At 30.2% G+C, this 27,403-nt stretch overlaps 2 protein-coding genes across 2 annotated transcripts; one reads left to right on the top strand and one right to left on the bottom strand.

Moving 5' to 3' along the window:
* Window positions 1-81: 81 nt before the first annotated feature.
* Window positions 82-12,867, top strand: LOC127698766 (glia maturation factor beta-like). Its single transcript, XM_052202436.1, has 6 exons — window positions 82-134; window positions 4,840-4,936; window positions 5,926-5,972; window positions 7,618-7,750; window positions 8,653-8,726; window positions 10,115-12,867. Exons 1-6 carry the CDS (start codon window positions 132-134, stop codon window positions 10,181-10,183), a joined length of 423 nt encoding a protein of 140 aa, XP_052058396.1. The 5' UTR covers window positions 82-131; the 3' UTR covers window positions 10,184-12,867.
* A 3,298-nt stretch (window positions 12,868-16,165) lies between these two features.
* LOC127698733 (adenylate kinase 7-like) lies at window positions 16,166-26,284 on the bottom strand. The gene is made up of 16 exons (XM_052202376.1): window positions 26,164-26,284; window positions 24,723-24,896; window positions 24,239-24,347; window positions 23,957-24,051; window positions 23,343-23,453; window positions 22,920-23,003; window positions 22,440-22,525; window positions 21,746-21,836; window positions 21,380-21,457; window positions 20,853-21,002; window positions 20,442-20,570; window positions 19,932-20,190; window positions 18,901-19,245; window positions 18,457-18,596; window positions 17,736-17,894; window positions 16,166-16,546 (listed from the first exon to the last, which is right to left on the bottom strand). The coding sequence occupies exons 1-16, from the start codon at window positions 26,251-26,253 to the stop codon at window positions 16,508-16,510; spliced, it is 2,139 nt and encodes a 712-aa protein (XP_052058336.1). The 5' UTR covers window positions 26,254-26,284; the 3' UTR covers window positions 16,166-16,507.
* Between the last annotated feature and the right edge of the window lie 1,119 nt (window positions 26,285-27,403).

Here is a 27,403-nt window from a genome sequence, read left to right as displayed (position 1 = left end):
TACATCAAAGAACAAAAATTATTTAAGTGCTTATTTGCAACGGTTACATTTTCATAGTTTTAGCATATCTTACATTTTTACGAGGACTTCCGAAACTTCTTTTATTTACTTCCGCCTTCTGCTAAACTAAAATGGTAAGAAATAAACGAATCCCATTAGATTTCACTCGTTTATAAGTTGGCATAGCATATCAAATATTAATTTGACTTGAATAACTCCCGATCTACACCTTATAATGCTTTTTATTGGATTTGTTCAGAAAAAATTAGCCTGGCATGAAAGGGGCGGATTTTCAAGGGTTGGAATCCTCTTTTATTTGCTTTGTAATTGTTTTTATAATTGAAAAGAAAAGACTGTACAAACTATAAGTATATCAGTTGATATTTAATGGTTTCTTTCCTTCTTTCAATTTGCGTATGAAAAGGTAATACCATGAACTATTATAATACTTATTATTTGTTTTTTTCAAATATAAAATCATTAAAGACTAAAGTCGGTTAAGAACTCTACAGAACTGAATCTGGGTCCTCTAGCCCTGATTCACTTTCCCCCTAGTACCTGTTTTCCCATATACCTGTTTGCCCTTGGTCTGTTCGCCCTGCTTTTTATTTTAAGTTGTATAATGTAAATCAATTTCAACAGATATTTATAACAAGATCCAACTTGAACTTTGCATCATAAACCAGTTATGTATTAACACTATTATTTTAAAGAGCACTGAATTGAAATATTATATAAAAAATGCTCTCACCAAACCATACTCTTGGACATGTCTCCAAACCTTGATTTTGACACCTGGAAAAACATGTCTAGTAACTTTTTGATGAAAATTCAACAAACAAAATTGAAAAAGGATGTATGAATTGCTACAGTTTTTTTTAAATATACCTTAACTTTTCAATTTCATGTTGTACAATTTGTACATCTTTGATTTTATTCATTCCAAGCTGACTAGTTTATTTTTAAACGCCATGCAAAAATGATTGTTGGTTTCCCCTAATCCTGCCCGGTCTGTTTTTACCCTTCGGGTCAATTCTTTTTTTTTTCTCTTTTTTTTTCTTGCAGATGAAAAAAAAATTGTTATTCTGGTTTCTATTGAAAATTTTCAATGATGCTTTTCAAAATTGTCTGATAATCTCTTAAAAGTGTTTCAACATTGATCAGATTCTCATTCCTTTTGTTCCACATAGATAATACCACAATATGCATGTAAAGTTTTTCCTGCTTGCCAGGCCTTGATAATTTTCACATGTTAGAGGAAACCAACATTCATTTTTCAATGGCCTTAGGAAAATGTTATTTTCATTCATAATCCTCTACTACTACTACTACTAGGGGGTGACTGGCTATGAAGCCCTCGCACAGTCGTCTATTATTGATCCACCAACTACAATTAATACAACAATCAGTGAGATCAAAGACATCATAATTATACTTAGTATAAAAAAATCATTGTACTGATTATGCCCATAATGCGCCCTCTATTGGAAATAAAAGACTTTATAAATCTTATCTCATCTATACCTAATCAGCCTACCTGAATTACAATCAACTGTCATTAAAAGTAATTCTAAATAAAAAAAAATGTAACAATGAATCCAATTAATGTCCAAAAAGTTACTATGTTAATTTGTACATATCTTGTCCGACTCTAAATCAAATTTACTTACTTTCTTACTCAATACGACTCTCACATTCCTGTATTTCTCTGTACATTTCAAATGTACATGTAACAATGCACAATTTATTATGCCACAGTAAGAGTTGATTATTCAATGACATCAGTTATGCTGGTTAACAGACATAACTCATTCATAAAATGAAATTTGTATAATGTACATTGTTCTACAAAGTGTGGTCGTTTTACTGAATATCAGTTTTGAGATAGGTTAATAGGTTCTGTGAAGTTATAAACCAAGATGCACAAAGCTTTGATTGATATATACAGAAAACCCTAGTCATTGTTTTGCAATTAAAAAAACAATATTTTAATTGGGAAAGTAGTTCTTCATAAAACAACAAATCATCAGATGCATACTGGGAGACAGTTTTATGGATCTTTTTGATAAATGAGGTAGATGCACATGAGACGAATATGAAACAAGTCGACTCAGAGACAACTCAGACAAACAATAAAGTCATCTCGGACTACTATAATGTCAGCCCAGACAAAGTATTAAAAGAAAGTTTAGACTATTTAATGATTATAAATGATTAAATGTTATATTTCACATAAAAGTATCCTTTAAATGTTGCTGAATTTGCAAAAAAATATCAAAATAATTATTTCAATGTGAATCCAAATTTCTTCTTACAATGTATTTATGTTTTATTTACTATAAAACTTATTTTATACAAAAAAAAATGAACTTGATGCTGAATTTTTTTTTTTTTTTTTAATATCATTGCATATTTATTTTGTATTTTACCTAAAGTCTGTCAATTAGTCAACTGGGATCGTCTAAAACTCAGACAAAGTATAAGCATAGAGTTTGTGCTTTTTAAATGATTAATTATTATATTCACATTAAAGTATCCTTTATACCTTTGCTGCATTTGCAAATGAAGTGCTGTGCCTAAAGTGATTGGTTTAATGTAAAATCGAATTTCTACTTCATCATGGTGATTCTATATTTTAGATAAAAACTTTATTAATTCATTAAACAAACTTATTTATACATTAATTGAATTCATTGTTTATTATAATCTCATTGCATTTTACCTTAAGTCATAGTTAAATAACATTGTACATCAAATAAGTACAAATGAATATGTACCATTTTTTAAATGATATTCTCAAAGCCTGGTAAATGTTGATATGGAGATGTTGTTTACCAAGCCCGGGAATTTAGACATGATCCAGGTAAACTTATTGATCCTTTAAATAAACTTATTCTAAAAGGTTACCAATTCATCACTGTAATTAGATCTTTGAATATTGTTTTTATTGGTATTAATATTGATTTTGTAATCAGTAAATTAAAATCAAACTAAATATTATTTTTATATACATATACACATTCATGGCTCTACAATCTGTCAATACCTGTATCTAAGCATTGCACAAGGTTATGTTTTTTCTCCGACTGTTAATGACGTCTTTACACTAAATCCATTGGATGTTGGATGTGTACTGATTGATATTTTAGTCTTAGATGCATGATTTTTTTATTAGTTGTTATTGGCTTTGAACTAGCTGTCAGTAACTGGGAGTACTCTCAGATCTGTACTTAGTAAAATTAAAATTGAGAATGGAAATGGGGAATGTGTCAAAGAGACAACAACCCGACCATAGAGCAGACAACAGCCGAAGGCCACCAATGGGTCTTCAATGCAGCGAGAAACTCCCGCACCTATTGGCTTTGAACTAGCTGTCAGTAACTGGGAGTACTCTCAGATCTGTACTTAGTAAAATTAAAATTGAGAATGGAAATGGGGAATGTGTCAAAGAGACAACAACCCGACCATAGAGCAGACAACAGCCGAAGGCCACCAATGGGTCTTCAATGCAGGGAGAAACTCCTGCACACGGAGGCTAGTGTCTTTTTGTTGATGGGATGTATAAGTACCCTGCCACGTCCACACTGTGTTTTTGTTATATGTATTTCTGTTTGTATCCATCTGATGAGTTAAGCCTTTTTCAACTGAATTTTATGCCCCCGTAACTTTCAGTTGCGGGGCATATTGTTTTACCCCTGTCTGTCTGTCCGTCCCATTATGTGTATATAGCTATTCCAGATAACTCCTCCTACAGTTTGAATCCTAGGAAGTTTTAACTTTGCTGGCTGTTTGTACATATACTGCAGGTGTGCATGTGGTCAGGGTTTTGATTTTTATTGATATTTGCTTTTGCTCTTTTGGGAGATAGTTGAACTTTGTCATTTTTTGGAGTATTTACTTGCATAAGAGGTGCATAGCGTTTCCGGATAACTTCTACAGTTTGAATGCTAGGAAGTTTTCACTTTGCTGGCTGTTTGTACATACATGTATATTAAAGGTGTGCATGTGGTCAGGGTTTTGATTTTTATTGATATTTGCTCTTTTGGGAATAGTTGGACTTTGTCATTTTTGGAGTATATACTTGCATAAGAGGTGCATAGCATTTCCAGATAACTCCTCCTACAGTGAACGATAGAGCTATGTGCTTCCATGCTCAACTTTGTGTATTTTAAAATAGCACTTTGCATCTGCGGGGGCATCATTTGTGTCTCCCAGACACAATAATATCTCAAAGAAAGTCCTACATTGACTTTGTTATAATACAGTTACTTCAGAGTGTAGTGCCGGGGAATCACTTTGTCCAGTTTTAGTTTGTTCTTATGTTGTACTGTTACACCACTGTCCCAGGTTAGGGGGAGGGTTCGGTGCCCGTTAACACGTTTAACCCCGCCACATTCTGTGTGTGCCTGTCCCAAGTCAGTGGTCATTTGTTTCTGTGTATCATATTTGTTTTTCATTCATTATTTTGTACATAAATTAGGCTGTTTGTTTTCTCGTTTGAATTGTTTTACATTTGTCATTTCTGGGCCTTTTATAGCTGACTATGCAGTATTGGTTTTGCTAATTGTTGAAGGCTGTACGGTGACCTATAGTTGTTAATTTCTGTGTCATTTGGTCTCTTGTGGAGAGTTGTCTCATTGGCAATTATACTATATCCTCTTATTTTTATAAAGTAAACTACAATGTACAATATATAATTTTTTTTGTGATAGTTTAAAAGAAGTCAAGTGCACTTTCTTGCCTGGTAAATTCAATTTTTTTAGCAATGCATTTTAAGAAGTAAATTTTATATGAACAAATTGAAAAAGAACAAATACACTGCTGTATTTTATATTGTAGGCACAGAATGTCCAGGTTTGTGATATTGATCCTGAAGTTACTTCTAGATTGAAAAAATTTCGTTTTAGAAAAGAGAAAAATATAGCAGCACTTTTGTGTAAGTTTCTTAGATATAATTTATTATTGAAGTTTTCCATGAAATGAATATAAAATTAACATGTACAAAAGTAGATAGACTAGAGTTACATGAAATATGAAGTAAATTGAAAATTGTAAATTATATTACCGCTTATTGAGAAAATGTTAACTGTTTTGTGTGTACATATGAAGATGATTTGAAAATTAATCTGCAAAGATGAATTTGTTATTTTGAATTGAAAAGTTGACAAAAAGCTTTTCTGGGTTTTATGGAAGTGCTTTTTCTAGGTGTTGGATTGTAAACATGGTTAGCTTATGTAATGTAAAATAACTAAGTAAACTGTAACAGATAGATATTGAAAGCTTTGAACAGGGAATGAGCTTTAAAATTTCACTCCAGGGGCAAAACTGACAAAATGTGAAAATTTTGTATTGACCATACAGGATATTCTGTAAAAAATTAGGGGCCCAGTCAAATTTTCAGTAGCATTAGCTACTGGGAACCTGTAAAGCTTATTCTCTGTTTGAATGTAAAAAAGAGATTTAAGATATGATGTCCCTCATTATATGATTCCTTTTTTACACATACTTTTTACATGGTTATAAAAAAAAAAAGATATAGATTGTAACACTGTATTGATTTCTCCATTGAGACAGTTAAATTTTAAATTGAAAACCTGAGGCTTGCAGAGCATTATATATGCTGTTTTGAGTGCAAGAAATATCATATTTCATGAGCATGATGAGTAGGGTAACAAATTCTGTTTCTTAGATTGTAAATTTTTGCAAAAAGATCTTTCTATGAGATGTCATCTGGCATGGTCACATTTTTTATAATGTTATGATAGCAAAATTAGAGGAATGAAATTTAATTTGACGACATATTTGAATTTTAGCCAATGAAGATCTGAGATCAAGTGAACCACACTTTGATTATTGATAATTTTCCATATTCATGTTTTTGTTTGGTTTTACACATTTCTGTTACATTTCCTTATTTTCTTTTAGTAAAAATAGATAAAGAAAAGGGAGTAGTGTTAGAAGAAGAATATGAGGTAATGATTTGAAACCATTTTAGATGGTTGTACAGTTGATATTTTTAAATCTTGAATCTTGAGAAAATCTTCAATCATTCAATTGTTTATCATATTTATAAACAACAGACCATTGTCCAAATAAGGTAGTAAAGCTGCTTAATACATACAATATTGTATCGGTCTTAAATCTTATAATCCATTGTTCATTTAGATCAAAACTAAACTTTATTCCCTATTTAATTAATACCAAAAAAATATAGAATTTTTAACCAGGTATTTATTTTAGAAATATGTACATTTATTATAACATAAATTATTGTAAATTTATTTTGACTTTATAAACATTAAACACTTTTCGTGAATTTTGAGGAAAATCTTATTGGAGATAATTTTAGCATATATCTACCTGATTTGAAAAGTTGTGTAGAATGGCAAATATAGAATTTCATGGCTTATATTAATAATAGCATAATGCCATTATGCCAGAAAAGCAAAAACTCATTTGATTTTTGAAATTGTTTCGCAATAACTAAACTTTTTAAAAATTAAGTGTTTTAATTAGATACAGTGTACCTGTTTGAACAAACACATTGTACTCTTAAAAAGTTTACCATTTGTAACCTTGTAACCTGTACATTTGCAGGGACTGAGGAGCTATTTTTTTTTCCCCTCCCCCTTTTTTTTTTGTTTAAGTCAAAACTAATTATTGTCCCCTGTGTGTGATGCATTGCAGGGGACATAGAAATACCGGGCGTCCATCGGTGCGTCTGTCCATCCAGTCTTGTCAGCGCTCTCACGTGTACAATTCTTGCCAGATTTTTTTTATACTTATATCATATATTTATATCAGCAATGTCTTGGACAAGTTCGAAAATCAGTGCAGAAGAACTATTTTTAAAAGAGTTAATTCCCTTTGAAACAATAATTATATGGAAAATTGCATCGTTGTACAATTCTTGCCAGATTTTTATGAAACATATCATAGATGATTGCCAGATTTTTATGAAACATATCATAGATTTATATTAACAATGTTTTAGACAATTTCAAAAGTCAGTGCCAATCAATTATTTTTAAAAGAGTTATGCCCTTGGAAATATTAATTATATGGAAATTGCAGTGTAAGCCCTCTCATGTGTACAATTCTTACTAGATTTTTATGAACTTTTATCATGGGTTTATATCAGCAATGTCTCAGACAAGTTCGAAAACCAGTGCCAATCAATTATTTTTAAAAGAGATTGGAAATATTGATTATATGGAAAATTGCAATTGTTAGCGCTTTCATGTGTACAATTCTTGCCAGATTTTTATGTTAATTATATCAAATGTTTATATCATATGTCTCTGACAAATTCGAAAATAAGTGCTGATCAAATATTTTTAACAAGTTATATAATTATGCCCCTTGGAAATATTAATTATATCGTAAATTGCATTGCATTTGCTTTCAAGTCTCCATTTCTATAAGATATTTCCCCTTTGACTTAGGACAGATAAAATATGTGCAACATGGGGGACACTAGACTAATTAGATTACAGAAAATGTTAGGGTTTTTTCTTATCTAAATAACATATCTAGTTCCTGAGGTGTATAGTTAACCCAGGTTTCACTGTATTTTGTCTTTAATTTTGTATCTTAATTAAAATGTCATATTTTTAGGATTGTACAATAGATGAACTACAAGCAGAGCTTCCAGAATGTCAACCTCGCTATTTAGTTGTCAGTTATGTAAGACAACACAGTGATGGTAGAGTGTCTTATCCTCTATGTTTTATATTCAGTAGTCCAGCAGGTAGGTACACATTCCTTTGTCAAAAGTCATTTTTGCTCATATAAAAAAGTTATTTGTCCCCTTTCAGAAATATTATTCATAATTTTAAATGTTTCCAAATTGATTTCTCGTTATTTATTAAGGTTACACAAATTCACGTTTCATGATAAATTTAATTTTTATTTAAATGAAAATAACACCAAAGCACTTTTTTGGATTAAGCTTCATCAGGAACAGGCTGTATGAGTGCCGCCTATCACATATCATTTTAGAACATCACACTTTGAAGACAATAAAATTTAGCTTTAAGAAGCAAAGTAGATATAAGGCAAAATTTCAAGGAATTTACAAAAATATGATTGATGATATTGAAACTGTAAACTAAAAAGCTCCAGACATGTTGTTGGGATAAATGAAAAACACTTGTTTGTGTGTGGTGTTCTTTTAAGTTTTAAGATAAAGAAAATGTTTGGTTTTTTTTTTATCATCTCAAAAATACAATTTTCTTATCTCTGCCATTACTGCGAAAATGACAGTTGCAGTAGTATCTCTGTGTAAGCCAATCAAATTGTAGTTGACTTTCATACAGTGTTAGGATATATATTTTTGAAGTTTCAGTAGAGTTGTGCAGTTTTACCAAAGATTAAAAACATATCTTACGGTATTCCATGGCAAATAAATGTTTATGGTAAATTCTGTCAAAAGTCTCTAGTAGTTATATCCTTACTTCAAATCTTAATCCTGATTTCTTAGCTATCCTTTGTCTTTTATATTTACACTTGAATCAAATATTTTTTAAACCTGATAAACCAACCCTAACCAATTTTCAGATGTGTAACAAAAAACAGGTTTTTTTTTTCTTCTTGCCCTTATAACTTGATACAGGTGTATATAACATGTTACAATTTAATTTTATTTTTCAGGATGTAAACCAGAACAACAAATGATGTACTCAGGATCCTTACATGCTCTTATACAACAGACTGGTCTAACTAAAGTAATACTTATATTAACTTAACCAGAGGTGGATTTAGGGGGGCAGGGGCAGGGGCCTGGGCCCCTTACGGAGCTACATTTATTGTTAATGCATACACTTTTTACTGTCCTACTCTAAATGTTGCCTAGTTTGCCCCCCTTTCAATACCCTGGATCCTCATCTGTTAACTGGCTTTAAATGTATAGTTCATGTAGGTCATTCTGTCTTCCTTATCCATTTAAAGTGGTGGTCTGTAATAGGAGCAGAATCATTGATAGCAGTTCATGTTTATTAACAGAAATAAGTGGAAAATGATTTTATACTAACTCAAACATTATTCTGCACTGTAAAACAAAATTCATTATTTTCATGAAGATGTCATATTACTGCAGGATTCATTATTAAGTGAGGAATACCAATTTTTCATTGATTTCCTGGGTATAGATTAACCACATATTTAAATATTCAACAAAGCATAAATTTTCAATAAGCTTGTAAGATTGAATGATTGATTGGTAATGGCTTTACGACTCATCAGCACAAAAAGGCTATTTCACGACAAGAGATAAGCTTTAAAGAAGATTGGCTAAACCACGAAATCAAATATCCATATAAATTTAATTTTTCCTCAATCAGCGAAAATTGGTAACCCCGAAAGTAAGTGAATCCGCAGTGCCTTACAACTGTTTAAGTACTTGGCATAGTATACATTTACACAGCATGTTGATGGCACATATTCCAGTTTAATGAAAAAAAATAATAATAACAATAAATTCCCTGAAGTTTGACTTTTAATTACTTTTATGTTATTTTATAATGACAAACATTTAGTACAATAAACACAACAATGTTGACACCATCCAGCAATGTAAAAAAACAGACCCCTCTCATTAAATACCTCAAATAAATTATGACGTTATGATTGGATTAACACCATCACGTAGTGATCCCCTTTGGATCCATATGGGGTCAGTAGATTTCATATGGGGTTCATGACATCACATTTACTATTAATGGTGACGTCATCGATTAATGTTATTGTATTTCATTGCTTATTTTTATACATAACTTAGCAGGAAAAGTCCTGTGTGCGATAAATTCGTTATACGGTTCACTACTGACCCCCTACGGATCCATAGAGGATTAGTAAAATAAATAGGATATTCGGCCTTCGGCATCACCTCCTTTGGATTTTACTAACCCTCTTTAGATCCGTAAGGGGTCAGTAACATACCATATAACTTAGAATATTGACCTTCAGGTAGGTCAAGAAATGCTATCAGACCTAGAAAATATTTTACCTTATACAGACAAATGTGGTGTGACACAGTATTAACTCAAAAACTATTGTTTATCATAAGCTTAATGTTTAAACATCAATAATTTTCAAGTTATAATATTTATTTCAGACTTATGATATAAGAAGTACAGAAGAATTAACAGAAGAATGGCTTCTGGATCAGCTTGCTAAAGTTTAGAACAACATATAAAATGATGCAATTTTTCTAGTATTAATTATTTTCCCACCATTCATTTGCTCAAGTGTCGAAGCAAATTTTGCAAATGTTTTACATTGATGTCTCTCAAGTTGAACTTCTGTTTACATGCACTGTGCTATGTATCCTTGTCATGGTCTTGTGATCTAATGATTACACATGTACTACTTTAAGGAGTATTTTAAAATAGATATGGCAGCAATTTTGGGGCTTTCATTTCTTAAACCATTTAATATAAAAAGACATTCATGAACAGTAAGTTTGTAAGCTTCAGTAATAAGAAAGTTTCTCATTTAACCAAAAATAAATATTTAAATATTATCAGGATTATAAACCAGTATTACATGCTTGTATATATATATATATAGTTGTATATTATGAAGTAGTCCAAATAATTATGACGTCTTGAAAGGCTTTTTTATTTTTTTGCTTGGATGCCTTTCTGCAGGAAGGCGTCAAAGCAAAAAAATTAAACAGCCTTTCAAGACGTCATAATTATTTGGACTAATTATGAAGTTGTTTATTATATTCCACAGAATTTTCAGTCTATAATTAGCACAAAGTTTGATTATTTGTTAGTTGAATTATGAATTGTTTATTAGTTATTGAAAATACTGCATTCATTCTTTGTCTTCAATGATTTGATTGGCTATCACTATTAATTGTAACTTCTTCAACAATCATTCTTTGTCTTCCATGATTTGATTGGCTATCACTATTAATTGTAACTTCTTCAACAATCATTTTTTGTCTTCCATGATTTGATTGGCCATCACTATTAATTGTAACTTCTTCAACTGCTAGTGAACATAATGTGATTGGCTGTTGATAATTATTGCAATAGCATAAATTACTAGTGAACAAAAGGTAATACAAATTTCTATGTACAAAATAAAAAGTGGATTCTTATTTTATGATTGTTGTTTTAAACCAAATAAATTTGAATATTTGATTATTATACAGAGTATTGCAAAGGGCCTTTATTTCTATTTTGAAAGAATGCTATCCTTTCTATAAAAGCTTTTAAACAGTCTTGCACACAATGTAATACCAAACAAGTGCTTTCATAATGAGGTTACTTGCCAGTACATGTAGTTTGATGCTCTCAAGAAAAGAAATAAGATCCTTAATATTCCAGTTGCCACACTATGTTTAATTTAAGCTATATATTACATGTATTTTTTATTTGTTAATGCTCATAAAATCAGCCATCAATTGTTGATTTTTCTCAAATGTTATTAGTTGCTATAACATGTTCATGTTTAGGTGCATATGGTTAAGTACATTCAGCCTTCCTCACCTAAGAACTATTATGAGAAACAGTTTTTTATGTAGCTTACATGAATTCAACAACACTTTCTTTGTGTTTATAATACATTTATTTGTATATACATGTTATTAAACTGAAAAATATCACAACCTTTTTTTGTATTTTATAATACAAATAAATATTATATAAACATTAACAAAGTAATCAATGTGTAACATCTACAAAGGGACCATAGAAGATGTGGAGAGAATGTGGCAGAGGTTTTTCACCTTTAACAATGACTCTAGTCACATACATAAAATACATTTATTTGATATAATTGCAGTATTTATTAGAATTTTTCAAATGTTTTATATCACAAGAGGTTTTCTTATACTTATTTAAATATTTAAAGAATAATCATTACTTTTTTAATGTCATGATCATAATTATCTGGGATATTCTAAATTGTTATATAGTCCAAGTATGCAGTCATTCCTGGAATTTTTTAAATTTATTTTTAATTTTACATTCCATTGAATGGAAATGTTGTTTAGAGTTCTTGTTTGTTTGTTTATTTTATAGATATTTTGTTTGAATTGTTAAATAATTTCAGGATGAGCTAACTTCCATGATGTGTATGCATGATAAGAAACTAATTTGTCTCCCTTGTCAAAACCTAAGAAGTAGTTTAAGGGGAGATAACTTAAAATATGTAAAACTACCATGGATTCGAACTTAAAATATGTAAAACTACCATGGATTCGAAGCCTGGTTATAAGTGAATTTTTGTCTTTTTTTTTAAAAGAAATATTCTATGTTTAAATATCTTCAATATCATATGAAATAAAACAAAATCAGCAAAATTTATTTTGTCAATAGACTACAACAGATCTGTTATATAGAATGTGGATCAGTTTGATTAAGAAATTAAAAACATTTCTGTATCAGTATTTATGAATGAACAATTTTTTACAGCACTGAACATTCTCTAGTGTATTTGGTGCAATATATGTACAAGTAACTTAATATTTAGTGTATTTTAAGTGACAGTTATAGGTTAAATTTCTTTCAAATTTTGTCAAAATAAATTTCCCTTTTCAAGGAAATAATATTAACAAATTATTTGTTACAAGAAATTACTTAATTAGAAAATATAGTATGGCTATACTGTTGCTGTATTTGTAATTTAAGTTGTATGTATTGATAAGTACATATAAAAACACTTTTTTTTTTTATTTTGGAAAATATAACTTGTAAATATATCAACAAATGTTTTTGTGACTTGTAACTGTCTTTAGAAAAGAACTAGTAGCCATGTAGTACTAGTACCTTGTTAGATGTACTTTGTCATTACTCTTTATACTATCTTCATGACAAGTATGCTACTTACTCTTTAAATAAAATTACAAATTAATTTAATTTGTTGTTTATTCTTCTCCGTCTAATTGGAAAAAATCCTGAGTATTTCAAGCTCTAAATTTTATACGCCCGTTTGCAGGACTTATTATGGTATACTGATGTCCGTTCGTCTTTCGTCAACGTTGGACAATAACTCAAAAACACTTTAACCAGGTTGCATGAAACTTTGGTGAATTGTTTATATCTATTGACGTAAGCTCCCTTTCGATTTTTATAAATTTTGGATTTTATGTTTCCATGTTATGGGATTTTCCAGTTTTTGGACAATAACTCAAAAGTGCTTTGAGCAGTTTTCATGAAACTTTGATGACTGGTTTATATCTATTAAAATAACCTCCCTTTATTTTTTTTATAAATTTCTGAAATGACATTGAGGAGTTATGGAACTTTATTCGTTGAAAAAGTGACGGGCATATCAAACCCTCATGGGCACAGCTCTTTATTTTGTATCGCCAGCAACGAACGTAGCAAAGCTAGATACAAGCCCTATTCAGGTAAGAGTCAAGCACTCAATAAGCATGTTTAACCTTGCCACTGTCTTTATATGCCTTTAACAAGTCAGGAATCTGGAATCCAGTAGTTGTTGTCTGTTGTTATTCGTTTATTGTTTTTAACATAAATCAGACTTGTCGTTCTCTTCTGAATTGTTTCAAATTTTGTCATGCAGGGTCTTTTATAGCTAATATACAATATTTTTCAGTATGTTGAATTAGCATACATTTCTGCATCACACTTGTACAACTTAAAAGAATGACTTTATATTTGGTCAGCAGCTTGATAGTAATGAGATGTAAAGTATGAACACTTTCCAGATCTGTCAGACACCATCTTTCTATTTGCTGATATTTTGATTTTTTCAATATGTTGAATGAATTTGAAATTTTTTATCACTTTTTATACGACCGCACAAAATTTTCGCGGTCGTATATTGGTATGACATTGGCATTGTCGTCGTTGTCCGGCATTGTTGTTGTCCGAAGACACATGGGTTTTCGCACAATAACTTTAGTTTAAGTGAATGGATCTCTATGAAATTTTACCATAAGGTTCAATGCCACAAAAGGAAGGTTGGGATTGATTTTGGGGGTTATGGTACCAACATTTAAGGAATTAGGGGCCAAAAATAAGCATTTTTGTAACTTCCAGACAATAACTTGTGTTCAAGTGTATGGATCTCTCTGAAATTGTACTGCAAGGTACCATACCACAAAGGGAAGACTGGGATTGAGTTTGGGGGTGATGAATCATAAGGGGGTTCAAAAAATTTGGGGGGGGATTTTTTTTTTCCTTTTTTTTTCCCTTTTTTTCCTTTTTTTTTTTCTTTAAAATTTTCCATTTTAAGTTGGTTATTTTTGATTTATATATTAAAGCAAATAATAATGATATGGTTTGATTTCATCAAAAATTGAAATATTTGGGTTCTTTGATATGCTGAATCTAACCGTATATTTAGATTCTTAATTTTTGGTCCCGTTTACAAATTGATCTACATTAAGGTCCAAAGGGTCCCAAATTAAACTTAGTTTGATTTTAACAAAAATTGAATTCTTGGGGTTCTTTGATATGCTGAATCTAACCGTGTATGTATTTAGATTTTGGATATTGGACCATAATAGGTAAATTCAAAATTTTTAAGTTCTTAGACCACATTCATTCTGTGTCATTAACCTATGCTGTGTCAAATATTTAATCACAATCCAAATTCAGAGCTGTATCAAGCTTGAATGTTGTGTCCATACTTGCCCCAACTGTTCAGGGTTCGACCTCTGCAGTCGTATCAAGCTGCGCCCAGCGGAGCAATTTATTTCTCAAGCAGTACTTTTGGTGAGTAGCCTGACAGTGATCAGTTGTAATGTGTGTGCCTCTTTTGGATCTGTATGAAACCTACTTCCTGTTGTTGGATACTTTCAATAACAAATGGTGTATGCATAGCACAGCTATGTTTATGATTAGATTAGCTTCAGAACTACTTAAATATTGATGTCCATTCCCATATGCATACAGTAATAATATGGCAGTTTATCAAATCTTGGTTTTGGAATGGCTGCAGAGCAGATGATACATATATTTGTGTCAACAGTTTTATCTTCCAGTATGAGTAATGTGTATCAGCTGTTTTTGTTTTATGCTTTTAAATATGTAAAAAGGCTATCTGTTTGATCTTAATAATTAGTATGCAACTAAAGCATATGGAAGTGCATCTGAATATATATATAAACAAAAATTGTATAAATTCCTGCCCACCAGGCATATAGTGGTTATAACATAAAAACAAATAAAGATACTGATTTATAGAAAGTATGTAAATATTGTGCAAAAAGTTCAATAATTTCTCTTAAGGTAGATGAGGGGTCTAAATCAAAATCCATAGAATTTTTTAATAATTTGCCAGAATGTAGTTAATATCATGCTTTTTTCAAAAAAATAATAACAAGAATGAGTCACCAGGCTTTTTTTCAAGCTACAGGTTGTGCAAAATTGTCAGAATGTGTAGAGATTAAACATGAAAAACCCAATATTGTGTGATAGAAAGAAAACTAAACAATAAAATTAAATATGAGAAGATACCTCTTATAATGTGCTAACCAAAAATGAAAAGAAAAAATTGAGTCACGGTACTCGTTTTCTTGCTACAATACAAAATAGGTAAATTCCTAACATTCCTTTTTAAAGTTACTTCATCTTAGTTATCTCCTCTTATATATGGCAAAGTTGAAAAAAGTTGCATCAAACAAAATATATTCTGTATTTGTAAAAACAGGTAAAAAAAATAAGATAAATCACATAATCTTCTTCATTTAGATAAAAATTCTTTCAAATGAATTATACCATTAAAGATGAAGACTGATTGCTTTCTGCTATTTTATAATCCAAGATGGTGGAAGACATCCTATCTACCTTAAAATTGTGATTATGACATGATCTGAAATGAACCAATAAAGGACCGTCACATCCATCCCAGGAACAGAATACTGTAGCTGTATTTGGCAAAACCTTTTGGAATTTTGGGTCTTCAATGCTCTTCATTTTTGTACTTTATATGGCCTTTTTAACTGTTTTAATTTGAGCGTCACTGATGAGTCATTTGTAGACAATCGTGTGTCAGGTGTACAAAAATTTTAATCCTGATATGACAACTATGATGAATTTATCCTACATTGGTTCTTATGATTACATAATTACAGAGAAAGTTATCAAAATTGGTCACGTGTCATTGCCGAAAACTCATGAGTACCTGTTTGATTATTGTAGGGACCTTGACTTAATTCGAAAACTGAATAGACAATAGTTGATACAGATTATGTTATATTTATTTACATTATATACACAACATGTTTGGATGAATAAATAATATTCTAACTTAATTCTTATTTTCAAATTTTCTTTCAACGGAACATGACAGAAATACAAACTAATTGTGAAATATCTTGATAACATTATAATTTTTTTCAAAAATAACCATTTCATAAGAGATGGTTTTACATTGCTTCATGGAATGATATTTCTGTCAAGTAAACAAACAATAAATATCTGTAAAGAAGTAAAAGTGTGCCATACTAAATGCTTAAATGGTAGGCACTATAACAATTATCACAGATTTTAATTAAAAGAGTCATTTGTCAATAGGCAGTGTATCAGTCCACTTGTGGGTTATTCTGAAACAGATATTCTGCCTGAAAGTAGAAATAATATATTATTATTATAACATAATAACTATTAGGTTTTCAATAGTTTGAATTTAGAGACATAAAATAAATATAATTAATCATTGTGTCTTAAAGACTTCTCGATCCATAACTTTTTTTTAAGGGTTGTCATGTGAATATATTTTGCAATTGAGGTTAACGATGTAAAAACCAGCTGGATATTTTTATTCCCATCCCACTTTTATTTTCTACAGACATTGTACCTAAATGCACTCAAGTCAATCAAGGTAACCATTGGGACATCAAGGAAACATGAATTTGGTCACAACACATGAAAATGATTACTTTATACTTTTGATATGGATGCCTGAAACTGTCAGTAACTCATACATTTATAGGATTTCCTTTAACTGACAGTACATTGCTTGAATTGTGGAACACCAGCTGACTTAAGTTTGTGCTAAACTCTTTATATACGCAATAACACTGATAAAAAAGTTTTTGTTTTCATAGCTCATGTTTTTCTAAAAACCATCTGCTGACTTGACAACAATAAAATTCAGAACAAACATGGAATATGTGAAACTTCTTTTGTACATTTTTGTCAAGTATCTCAGTGTAAGTAGTTCCTTCCATGTTATTTCCTCATGTAAATGCTTGAGGAGAACATAAGAAAACTTATTAACTTTGCTTTTTTTTTTTCCTTTTAAAAACCTTCTTGTGTATAATTAAGTTTCACACCTGCAGTGATACACTTTTTTGAGAGCAACAAGGTTCTGTCAATTTTTAACTAAAAAAACTTTTTACAAAAATCATTTAAAATATTGTTTTGACAAACTAAATTTATTGCTATATTAATTTGACGCTAAACAGTTAAACATGAGACAATTTTTTTAAAAGATTTACATATGTCTGTTTATAGTTTACCAGTCAGGTAAACAGGTAGACTCAGCTGTCAGACAACCAATTTACCTTGGTTGTAATAACTATTTTGAGGGAGTATTTGATAAGTAATATATTATACGGGTCTATGTTCATGGTAATAAATTCTCATGTCACTATTAAAAGCATAAAAGTGTGTCTGTGCTAAAAAAAAAGTCTACTAAAAAACTGAAATTCAGATGTACATAGATTGAATTTGCAGGTCATGATCAGAAAAAAACTGACCGTTTTGGAAGCCATGCTTCTGGGGACAATACACACAATATAAACTTACCAAATAATCTAATGGATCATCAGGTCTAGTTTTACAACAATCTATTAACCCTTGTGTTAGTGTAGGCATTACATGTTTCATTAAATAATTCCTTAGTGGTATTGATTGGGCCTCTAATAATTCATACTCTTCTCTCTTAACTTCATTTAGTCTTGATGTCTGAAAAATAAACAATACAATACTTCAAAATAAATGGTCCATTGTAATATTGGTAAATATAATGTGAACATATCCAGACTATGATCAGATTTCATATGTGTACATGTTTCATTTTTAACATCATATTTAGATAAACATTATAACATGCTTTGGCAGGTCAAATGAAATATTCTCCATAGAGATAAACTAATTCCAATTCTTAACCCTTAGATTTATTCATGATTAATCTTGTTTTTGGATCTTTTGTCCATAGTGACAATTTAATTATAATGTCAAAGTCATTTGCTCGTTTTAACATTTATGGCAAAAAAACACAGAACAGAGTGCAAATGTTTGACCATGTATTCTAAAAATCATTACATGAACAGATTTTTGACATTTTGCAGACACACTTCTGTTGAAGACTGTTTGTTGACTTCCAGATAGTTTTTTGTGTTGTTGTTTTGATGCCTCATTGACAAATACCAAACATTTCCTTTTATTCAAATCTATAACCAAATCCTTTGTGATCTTTTCAACCCTCAATTAAATTTTAACAAAATTTGTAAGCTTTAGATCTTACCCATTCCTCTTGTCTTTGTTTTCTAAGATTAGATTCTTCTGCTTCTTTTCTTTCTCTTTCTTGTCTTTCTTCAGTTTCTTTTTTAAGTCTTGCTTCTTCTTCTTGTCGTCTCATTTCTTCCAATTCTTCAGGTGTTGGACCTGAAATTGAAATTATTTGCTGATCAGTTTTTTTCAATAATCAACAAAAAATAATTAATGCTGTTGACAAAAGTGAGAAGCTAGTGTATGTTTTTCAAAAGAGGTAGATTACTTTAGACTGAATAAATAAAATAAATTCCAACTTTCCTTCATCCTTTAATCCTTTATTAAGTACACTAAAATGACTAAAATTCTGCTTTGTTTTAGAGAACTTTACAATATGAATATTTGTTTTCTTGATCATTAGTGACTTCAATTAAATTTTAAGTTTAGTTTACTGACTTTCATGCAGTGTTTTACGTACCATAATTCCTTGCTCCTCCAATTACTTTCCTCATCTTTTCTACTGTATCTCTCATCATTTTAGAATCATCTTTAGTTACATCTATTTTAACAATATCAATTTCACGTTCATCGAAATATGTCAGAACTGTATTTTCTTCATCATTATTGTCTCTGTATGTTTTCAGTCTCCTGTTTAGTTCAGTTTCTGTGTTGTGTGTACCATGTACCACACTTTCAGGAAGGTTCATCACACGGTTACGTAAGAACTCATCGGTGGCTTCCAAACAGAACATGAATTCTGGCATTAATTTCTTATCATAGTTCCCCTCCTTATCTGCTTCCTCTGCTTCTTCTGCATCTGTGGCTAAAAAACAAATTTTCTCATAATGAATATTGCTGACTGCTTTAATCGCCATTCAGTAACTTTTAATACACCAGTAATATGATCATTATTTATTTATTTATTTATTTTTATACAAGCTAACAAAAAGGAAATTTTAAGGAAATTGAATTCAAAATTAACCTGACAAATCATGCAAAGCTCTGAGAAAATAGTTCCACTAATTTAAAATTCAACTGAAAATAAAAATATAAGCTATCCTGTGAGAAATAGAACAACTGTATATAATTCAAATACTAGGGAATTTCAATATTGGCATTAATGTTTGAAAATACTGGATAGAAAAATTATCAACTAAATTAGATGTCAAATACCACACAGTCATCATTATTAAATAGATGTAACAACTGATTATGATGACATATCTGAAATGAGTGAAAAAAAAATTACAAAAACGACATGACTTGATGCTCTTTGTTGCAGCCTTCATGCATTTGTAAATCTGTAAAACCCACTTGACAGAAAACCTAAATATTGCGACAAGACATTTTCATTTTGAATTCCAATTGAAAACCTTTTCACGAAAGTTTAAAACACTTACAGTAGTCTTTCATTTTTACAGAATTTGATCACTGCTTGATAGATTTTGAAAATTTGATGACAACATTGAGATTGGTAAACCATATTGAATGCAGTTTCTGACTCCTTACCATTAAACAAGCCATCTTCTTCATTCTCCACATGATCTTTCAACTTAGGGAAACCATCTAAGACAAAACCTTGATTCTGACATGGCATGGAATGTAATTTTTCTTTATAAAATTGCAAGACTTTAGAATCTGTCAGTTTGTTATTATTTCCAGCCATTTCCTCTTGGATCTGATCCAGTAATTCTTGTGCTTCCTGGGCCTTGTTATCGTCTTCATCCTCACCCTCCTCCTCAGTATCTGCACGTCGAGCCTGGGCTTTCTGAAAACAGTCAAACATTTGGTCTTGATGGCAGATCATTGATTTAGTTTCTGTTTGATTTAATTCACAACTTGTCAAGACAATTTATAGCTTGACATATTGTACAGACACTGTAAGTTGCCCTATAGATGTCTTTAGTTATTTTTGTTGTTGGGTTGCAATTTCATTGGGGTTTAATTTATAAGACTTATTTTAGACTTTTTTCCAAGATGTAGCAGTTATATAGATACTTGTAACTTTAAATCTCTTACCAGATCATCAATAGCTTGATCAATGACATCTTTGATTTTGATATGATGTAACTTGTAGAATTCACAAAGCTGTTGAATAACAGTTGTCTTTCCTGAAGCTGGTGGACCTAATACACAGATTCTCAATGGCTGAAAAGAAATAATTTGAAAATTTAACCAAAACAATAAATCGCATATAAAATTAATTATTCAATTGTCCATATCAAGTAGAATAACCTATGCAATGAGAATGAAAGCTTTTCAACTTGCATTTTATATGCAAATGAAAACAGTGTTAAAGAAATAAAAAATACATGTTACATATGTATTTGCTAAATACAACTCTCTTGTTAAACCGATCATGGCTGACTATAAAATATGATCATTTGAAAGGTCATCAAGTTTTTTATTCACATCATTTGAAAATAATACCTGCAGTTTTCTTGAATCTTTGTATTCTTTGATGGTTTGCATGATGTTATCTACCATTCCAGATTCTGAAACCCAACTGATTCTCATGTTTTCCTTTACGTTAACAGCATCCATTCTAAGGTTTACTAGCAACATGTCAAAGTCTGCTTGCTGAAAATTAAATGCAAAAGTGATTACATTCTAAAATGATCTGAGTGACATTGTCAATAACAGTTTTTCCCATTCTCTTAGATGTGTTTAAATTAATTAAATCTTCAATCAATCAAATTCTGCAAAAATGAACCAAATTCATAATTTGACTAGTTGTTCATGGTGTAACATTATGGAAAGCTTCACAGGCAACTGTTACTGATTTATACATCAGAAAAGCTGTTAATTAAAAAAAAAATCAGACTTATGAATGTCTCTTCTATACATCAATAATAATAATAAAAGTATTTGTATACAAACTTCAGGATTTTACAAATAAAAACTTAAAAAAATTATGATAATAGTACATTATAAAACAAATCTTCCTTAAAACTTACCTCAATATCTTTATTTAACAAAGCCTCTTCCTTGGTGATTGATTTCACTTTTCCTGTACCCAAATTTGAGCTAACAGCCTGTAATTATAGAAAAATATGCATACAGTTCTGAAATTCAAGTATCAAGATTACACTTTCGTAAAAAGACACAGCATGGGAAGGTTCTGTTATCAAGTAGAAGATTTTTGACAGGAAAAAATGAGCCAAATTCAACCAACAATTGACATTCAAATAAGTCTTAAAAAATGTAAATATGGTAAATAAAAGGTTAAAATTTGCACCTTACATGTCAAATAAGCTGGATAACGCAACTAATTTGTTTTATAAACTTATATTCTGTTATAAAATATCATAAATTATACATACCTTGACAATTTCAAACAGAGTATTGTTGGAATCATCCTTTGCAATCAGATATCTCACTTTTGGTCGACTATCTGAGATATTTTGGATTACCCTGAAAATGGACATACTTTGTTTTAACTTCTTGACATAATCATTTCCTAGGTGCATTTGTTTAAAATGACTATTCTTGGTTTATCTTTTTTATATATTGAATTAAACAGTTTAAAAAATTTCTCAGTATTTGCAATTCTTGCTATAAAAATTAAACCCATCATTATGAATCATAAAGTTTTTCAAATACTCAACGATCTAGGGGATATCCAAAATAAGATCATGTTTTAATAACTGCAGATAAGGAAGACCTTAGTCAACTTTTGGATGTGACGTGTATGGGTTTTGTGCTGCCAGCTTTTTATTTATATTTTTTTGCTTTTCAAAATTTCAAAAGATTTGTCTCAGAACATACCTGGCAAAGGAACCAAAAAGAAAACTTTACAAAATTACAACGATAGTGTAAAGCTTTGATTTATATTTACATGCAAATATATTTTAAGCTGCTATCAGGAGGTAAAATAAAGGCATGAGTATATCACAAGGAGCATATATAGTACAAAGAAAGATGGAGAACCAGGAAAATAATAAATTGTCTCATATGCTTAAAATATAAAAGAAGAATATAGACAAAAAAGGAAATTGAACCATCAAAAATACCTACCCTGCTAAATCTTTGATGTGAATTGTAGGTATGACATTCTGTCCATCTCCAAAACATAAAAGTTGTGGTGCATTGTGCCAGGCAGACTGAAAGTGTCAAATGTAAAAATGAATAAAGTGGTATATAATATAATCAAAACTCAATCAAACTAAAAAAAAATCCCTTTTCAGTAACATTTTTACATATATTTTATAATGATGTATTGTTTGATTAATTGATTTATTTATTAGAATGTTTACAAAAAAAAGAAAGGAAAACTGTGGTAGATATACATAATTATACAATATCTTACACAATTATATCTAAGTATAACTTTATCATACAAATATATATTACATTATGCTTGCTTTCACCAACAAAACATTATTACATAGCAAAGGATAAAAAAAAACAATAAGTACTAATATGGTGTTTTTTTTTAAGTTTTGTAAAACAATTTAATATGGATATGATTAATAATGAATACAAGTAAATACTTACTTTGAACAAGTAATGAAAAATAGATTCCTCAGCACCATATGTCAAAGCAGAAGCCACCACATATGTCACCAACTTAGCTTTGTTCTAGAAAATATAACAAAACCATTTATTTGTCATGCATTTTTGTTTATTCATAACACATTCTTTCTACTTCATAACACACGTTCATTCTACTACAGTTAAGTTTAAAATTTCACTTTTGACAAAGAATATGTTTCATTTGGGAATTGCATATTAGAAATTAAAATATATTTTATAACAGAATATAAATTTATAAAATACAAATTGAAACAAACATTCAGGCTTTAGTAGCATCAACAATTCAATCTTTGATCATTTTACCGGAAATTTCTTGAGAAGTGAAAATATATATTGTTGAGCTAAATAGATTTCATTTTTCGAAGGTCCTAGATGACAACTTACAGTTTTGCCAAGTTTGATAACAGTTTTCTCAGCACTGATATGTTCTTTGAAGTTAGGGTGTGGTTTCCTCCTTCTGTAGTCATCTTCTGTGAAGGGAATCTCTGGATCATCCTATTTACAACCAAATAGTTTTTATTTTCAAAAAAATCATTTGCATCTTTGATAATATTCAATTTTTCAATATGGCGATACATGGATAACTTTACTTACAAATCTTATATTAATTTATACTGTACATAAATATTATCACTAAATAACTTTTTTGTGTGTTGCTCTTTTCCCTTTCCCCTTTCAATATTTTACCCATTTAATGAGTCTATATAATCTATAAAAATATTACGATCTATATTAAGTTGTCCATGTAATCTTTAAAAATATACATACCGGTATCTATTTTGAATACAAGACCAATTTTATCAACATAATTGCTCTTTTGCAAGGATATACAAAACGGACAATAATACATTCAAAGCTTGAAAGCCTCAATAAATGGTCCACTTGCAAGTTCTTAAAATTAACATTGAGCTTAAACACCATAGTTACAGTCTTACCAAAAAGGGTATGAAAATTTACTTTTTGCTTGATCACCATAGTAATAACCAATAGATACTTACAGGATCTAGAGATTTACTTTTAGCCCAAGTCATCACAGAAGATATCAGTATGAACATCTTTGGTTTCTCTATTTTATCCAGGTCAGAATGAATCTCTGAAAAATATAAAATAAAATGTAGTTGATAAATCATTTTTTAACAAGTTCAGCGGTTTACATTCAAAATTTATAACAATAACTACAAATTGCTTCCAAAAATTATTAAACCACAACAAGGTATTTGAAAAGTTACTGCCAGAGAAGTCATTGCTTTAAATCCATCCCATGTGTATTTAACACATACCTGATACTGCCCAGACTGCCTCATCTATCTGGTCAGGGTCCTGTGTAATATCATATACAATCACATCACACTCTACTAGCTGTTCATATAACTGGTCCTTATTCTCAAACTGAAATTAAATAAACATGGAAATATATTATCGCATCCACCAAAACTCTATGCAAAACATAATTTTTTACAAAAGACCTTTCTTATCTTCTATATATAAGTAACAGAGTATCTAATTGGAATTACTTGTATATGTACTAACTGCAAATTTAGATTTATTGTATAAAACGATTTTTTGGACAAATACCTGTAAGATCCAAATTTCTTAATTTGTAAGCATGATATTTTGTAAAATTGTAACTATAAGTGCATAGAGACAAAAAACATCATTTTTTTCTTGTATGAAAATTGCTGTTTGCATTTGTGAGAATTTAGATTTATATCCAAATGATAAAATGTTTGTGTTACAAGATCTATCATTTTGTACTTTACTAACATTGACGACTTCCTTAACAAAGTCTGGTTTTTGTGACTCTGCATCTTTGACGGTACCAACAATTTCGTAGCATCCTTCTTTAGGTAGTGCAATAATAGAACTGCTAGTTGATCTGGCATCATCTTCCTCTTCTTGCTCTTCTAAAGATGCACCAACTACACACCTAGATAAAAACTGCAATGATAAAAAAAATTTTAGTATCAGAATACAAAAGAATGATGGATGGTGAATAAACCAATAGATAGAACCATCAGTACATGTACATGTATGCATCAATTAGATAATATTTAAACGTACTACTTATTCTAGAAATTACAAGTTGAAACACATTTTGTATATTTGGATACAGTAGTACTGAGTCAAAGAAAAACAAGGTGCAAATTTTTACTGTAGAGTGCTTCATCTCAAGTATGTACAGTTTATGACTTTATAAGGAGTCTCTGTACTTATTATGTTTCAATTTATATAGAATAAAAGATGAATTTCCAATCGTGCACTGTGCTGTAAATTTCTAATGTCACAATACTATTGTTATTACTTCACAGTAAGAAGTTGTTTGATAACATAGTTTACGCTTATTGACCTCTGGACAACTGGTGTTTCTCATTCATAAATAGCAACTTGAGATTTGTGTATTGCAAGTAGGTAAGGTTTAAATTTTAGGGAAGAGAGGAATATTTTCGAAAGTTGGCACTAGTGTAATATATCATAAATAAACGAACCCAATACTGTACCCTAACCTTTAATCATGATGAAAGGGTCACTGTTGTCCTGGATCCTATAAAAATGTATTATTTCAGGAACAGTACCCAGGTTGAAATAACAGCATGCGTTTACTTTAGGGGTCCCTTTATATTAGGGTAAGGGTTAACTTATGGTTATGTTCAGGGATGTTCTGGGTTAGGGTAGGGTATGGGTATGTTTCAGGGTAAGGATAGTTTAGTTTAGCTCTATATTGGTTGGGACCCCTACACTAAAAAAAGGCAGAAATTACAGATGTTAAGGCTACATAGATTAACCCCCAATCTTAAAAGCATACACATATTACAAATAATGCAATTGTTTATGAAATCTTTTGGTAAGTTGTTGTAACTGAACCATTACTACATGTACTTGTATCTTCATTATCATGACAGTCGTAACAATAGTAAACAAAACCAGGAATCAATAGAATTTTAAAAATACACCAAAATTCTCAATGTTCTGGAAAGTCTCTTTATTCCAATCTACCCTGGGTACCTTTACACCAAAAACAAATAAATTGGGATAACTTTTGATAGATGAATTGTACACAACGATCATTATCACTATCAGTAAGAAAATGTACAAGTAAATATTTTTTTAATTTAGCCATTTTAGGGGGGTTTGCACAGTTTCCAACAATAATGACAATTATTGGATTTCAAATATTTTTTCATAAATTTACACAATCTGCATTTACCTTTGCTAAATTCTTTCCGTGGTAAGCATCCACCTGGTTAATAAACATGCGTTTGCTTTTAGGTTTGTCTCCATCATCTTGAAGAGCCATTTTCGTGCTTTGTTGTTGCTAGGGAAATGAACGGGAGACAACTCCGAATTTGTTATGTCAAGTTCGATAACTCTTCAGCGACAAAAAAATCAAAGCTCTAAAGTACAGTTTGGACAACGTCATTTCCTGTTTAATTTCTCCTTCATATATTAAATAATAATATACTTTTTTAAGCTCATTTCGTCTCCGTTTTTTTATGAAATTATAATTTTTGATGTTTTAAATGTTAACAGTTTCACTCGGAGTTTCTGAACGCACGTGGTCAGACCTGGGACTCAGTATTATACTGTCAATATATTAATATGTCCTAGGCCTGACACATATTTTGTTTTTTAAAATAATTAGTTTTCAAGAGGTTATGAATAAACTGAAAACTTTAATTTTGGTGTCACAGTATTGATACGAATAAAGTAAGTTGTGACATAAGAGAATTAAGTCCATGTTTAAATGAATTATGAAAAATAAAGAGTTTAAACAAAAGTATGAAAATTATAGAAACTTCAAATGTTTCTGAGTTTATCAAAGATAAACAAAATATGAAGATTGGGTAAGGAATAAGTTCAAAGCCTTTTTTATTTATTCATAAATTTGTATAGAATAATAGACAAAATCATGAGAAGGACCGGATGCCTTTTGTCAACGTGTACATGTACAGTCGAAGCAGTGCGGTACTCAATAAATGAAAATAACACTTTATAAATTGCATGCGTCGGAAGTGCTTTTCTGAATTAATCTTCATCAGAAAATACAAATCCAAACATTTGAAACTTAAGCCAGGATATAAAAATACATAGAAATGTATGCGCGTAGCTTCATCGTTATGTCAAAACGCCCGGGCGTGCACATAAATTTTGAAGAAAAAAATATTTTAACCCAAATAAATTAAAAGAACTGATTATTTTTATGTTACAGTTCAATATTTATTTTACGTTACACCTGATCATCTATGAAAATTAATTAGGACATGTGTCCATTGACGAAATTTGAGTGTAAAAAGGTGAGTAAATAGATAAGGTAAAAAGGCAATGAATAGAACGACAACATTGAAATGGAGACTTGCTTTTTCACTATCTCTTTTAAAGTTTTGATTTTTTTGTCGATTGATTGTTACCCCACATCTTCTTTTAAACATATTTTTTAAGCAACTGAT

The sequence above is a fragment of the Mytilus californianus genome, unplaced genomic scaffold (assembly GCF_021869535.1).
Source record: "Mytilus californianus isolate M0D057914Y unplaced genomic scaffold, xbMytCali1.0.p SCAF_4, whole genome shotgun sequence".
Classification (NCBI taxonomy): domain Eukaryota; kingdom Metazoa; phylum Mollusca; class Bivalvia; order Mytilida; family Mytilidae; genus Mytilus; species Mytilus californianus.
This window is presented reverse-complemented; position numbering and strand designations above follow the sequence as displayed.

Coding starts and splice junctions, on each gene's coding strand:
- LOC127698766 (XM_052202436.1), top strand. Junction 5,973..7,617: donor TGTTAGAAGAAGAATATGAG/GTAATGATTTGA, acceptor TCATATTTTTAG/GATTGTACAATAGATGAACT. Junction 7,751..8,652: donor TATATTCAGTAGTCCAGCAG/GTAGGTACACAT, acceptor TTTATTTTTCAG/GATGTAAACCAGAACAACAA.
- LOC127698733 (XM_052202376.1), bottom strand. CDS start 26,253: ATGGCTCTTCAAGATGATGGAGACAAACCTAAAAGCAAACGCATGTTT. Junction 22,526..22,919: donor TTTTTCATTACTTGTTCAAA/GTAAGTATTTAC, acceptor TGACACTTTCAG/TCTGCCTGGCACAATGCACC. Junction 21,837..22,439: donor CACATCAAAGATTTAGCAGG/GTAGGTATTTTT, acceptor GTCCATTTTCAG/GGTAATCCAAAATATCTCAG.